This window comes from Arachis duranensis, chromosome 3 (assembly GCF_000817695.3).
Source record: "Arachis duranensis cultivar V14167 chromosome 3, aradu.V14167.gnm2.J7QH, whole genome shotgun sequence".
Classification (NCBI taxonomy): Eukaryota; Viridiplantae; Streptophyta; class Magnoliopsida; order Fabales; family Fabaceae; genus Arachis; species Arachis duranensis.
In genome coordinates, this window is record NC_029774.3 from 56,360,911 (window position 1) to 56,362,061 (window position 1,151).

General features: G+C 33.3%; 1 protein-coding gene across 1 annotated transcript; it reads right to left on the bottom strand.

Moving 5' to 3' along the window:
- Positions 1 to 51: 51 nt before the first annotated feature.
- LOC107479467 (uncharacterized) lies at positions 52 to 922 on the bottom strand. The gene is made up of 2 exons (XM_016099599.3): positions 586 to 922; positions 52 to 470 (listed from the first exon to the last, which is right to left on the bottom strand). Exons 1-2 carry the CDS (start codon positions 689 to 691, stop codon positions 343 to 345), a joined length of 234 nt encoding a protein of 77 aa, XP_015955085.1. The 5' UTR covers positions 692 to 922; the 3' UTR covers positions 52 to 342.
- Positions 923 to 1,151: the final 229 nt, after the last annotated feature.

Consider the following 1,151-nt stretch of genomic DNA (forward strand, 5'->3'; position numbering starts at 1 on the left):
GAGAGAGAGAGAGAGAGAGAGAGAGAGAGAGAGAGAGAGAAGGGATCTACATTTTCATCAAAAATCTCACCATGATCTTGTACTAAACAATCATGGGGATTGCCTATTAACACCTTCACTTGCAAAAATCATTACAGAGTGAAAGTGCCACCACCATCATCATCAAAAGACAAGGGGGCACTAATATCCTATCAAATTAAACTCCTACTAATAACACATTACAATATTTTTTTTTTCATTTTTCTACAATGAGAATAATTACTTCACAGCTATAAATAGCTAACTCAAGCTAGTATGATTGCAATTTTGACTCAAGCTACTATTTTTTCCTTTTAATTCTTGTTATGAGGATGTTATATTGCAGGTGTTGGATTTGGACTTATCAAGAATTGACCACATAACTTGAACATCTTCATAGCCACAAGCCATGACTTCACCGTGCAGATCCATCACAACACGGTTCTCTTGTTCTGCAACAATCACAGAAAATAAAATCTACTATATGAACATTTGAACCATGATAATTAATAGTGGCAACAAAATAATAATATATGTATTACATAATTTCAATTTCACTACACAAACCTGTTTGAGACTTCTTATTATGATGGTGGTCCCTCGGTGGTTGCTGGTTAAAGAAAGTACGAGCTTTTTTGAATGGGGTTGCGATGGTTTTCTTCCAAGACGCCATATTTGGATATTGAGCCTTTAACTCTACTTTGATGTAATAATAAATGAAGAAGCCTTTGATGAACCAAGTTGATGCCTTATTGAGCCTCCTTAGCTTGCTAATAACTACTCTATATTCTAGGTCTTATATACTTCAATGAAGAGGATTATTATGTGTATGTATTTTTGGAATTAAATAAAAAATTATAGAAAAATTGGAAGGCAAAGGTGAGAGGATTTAAAGAAATTGAAGGGCAAGATCCGTGAGATGAGGCTATAGATGGAAGGAATATCACTACTTTTTTTTTTTTTATAAAAAAATTAATTTGAGTTTTCCATTATCTTATAAAACAAAAGGTTCGCCCCACTGCACCAAAGCACATGCTGCACGCTCCCTTAGAGACCCTTCCTTACACGTGAATTCTTTAAAACTCTTGAATTATTAATGTTATTAATTTATTATTTTTTGTATTTTTTGTTGT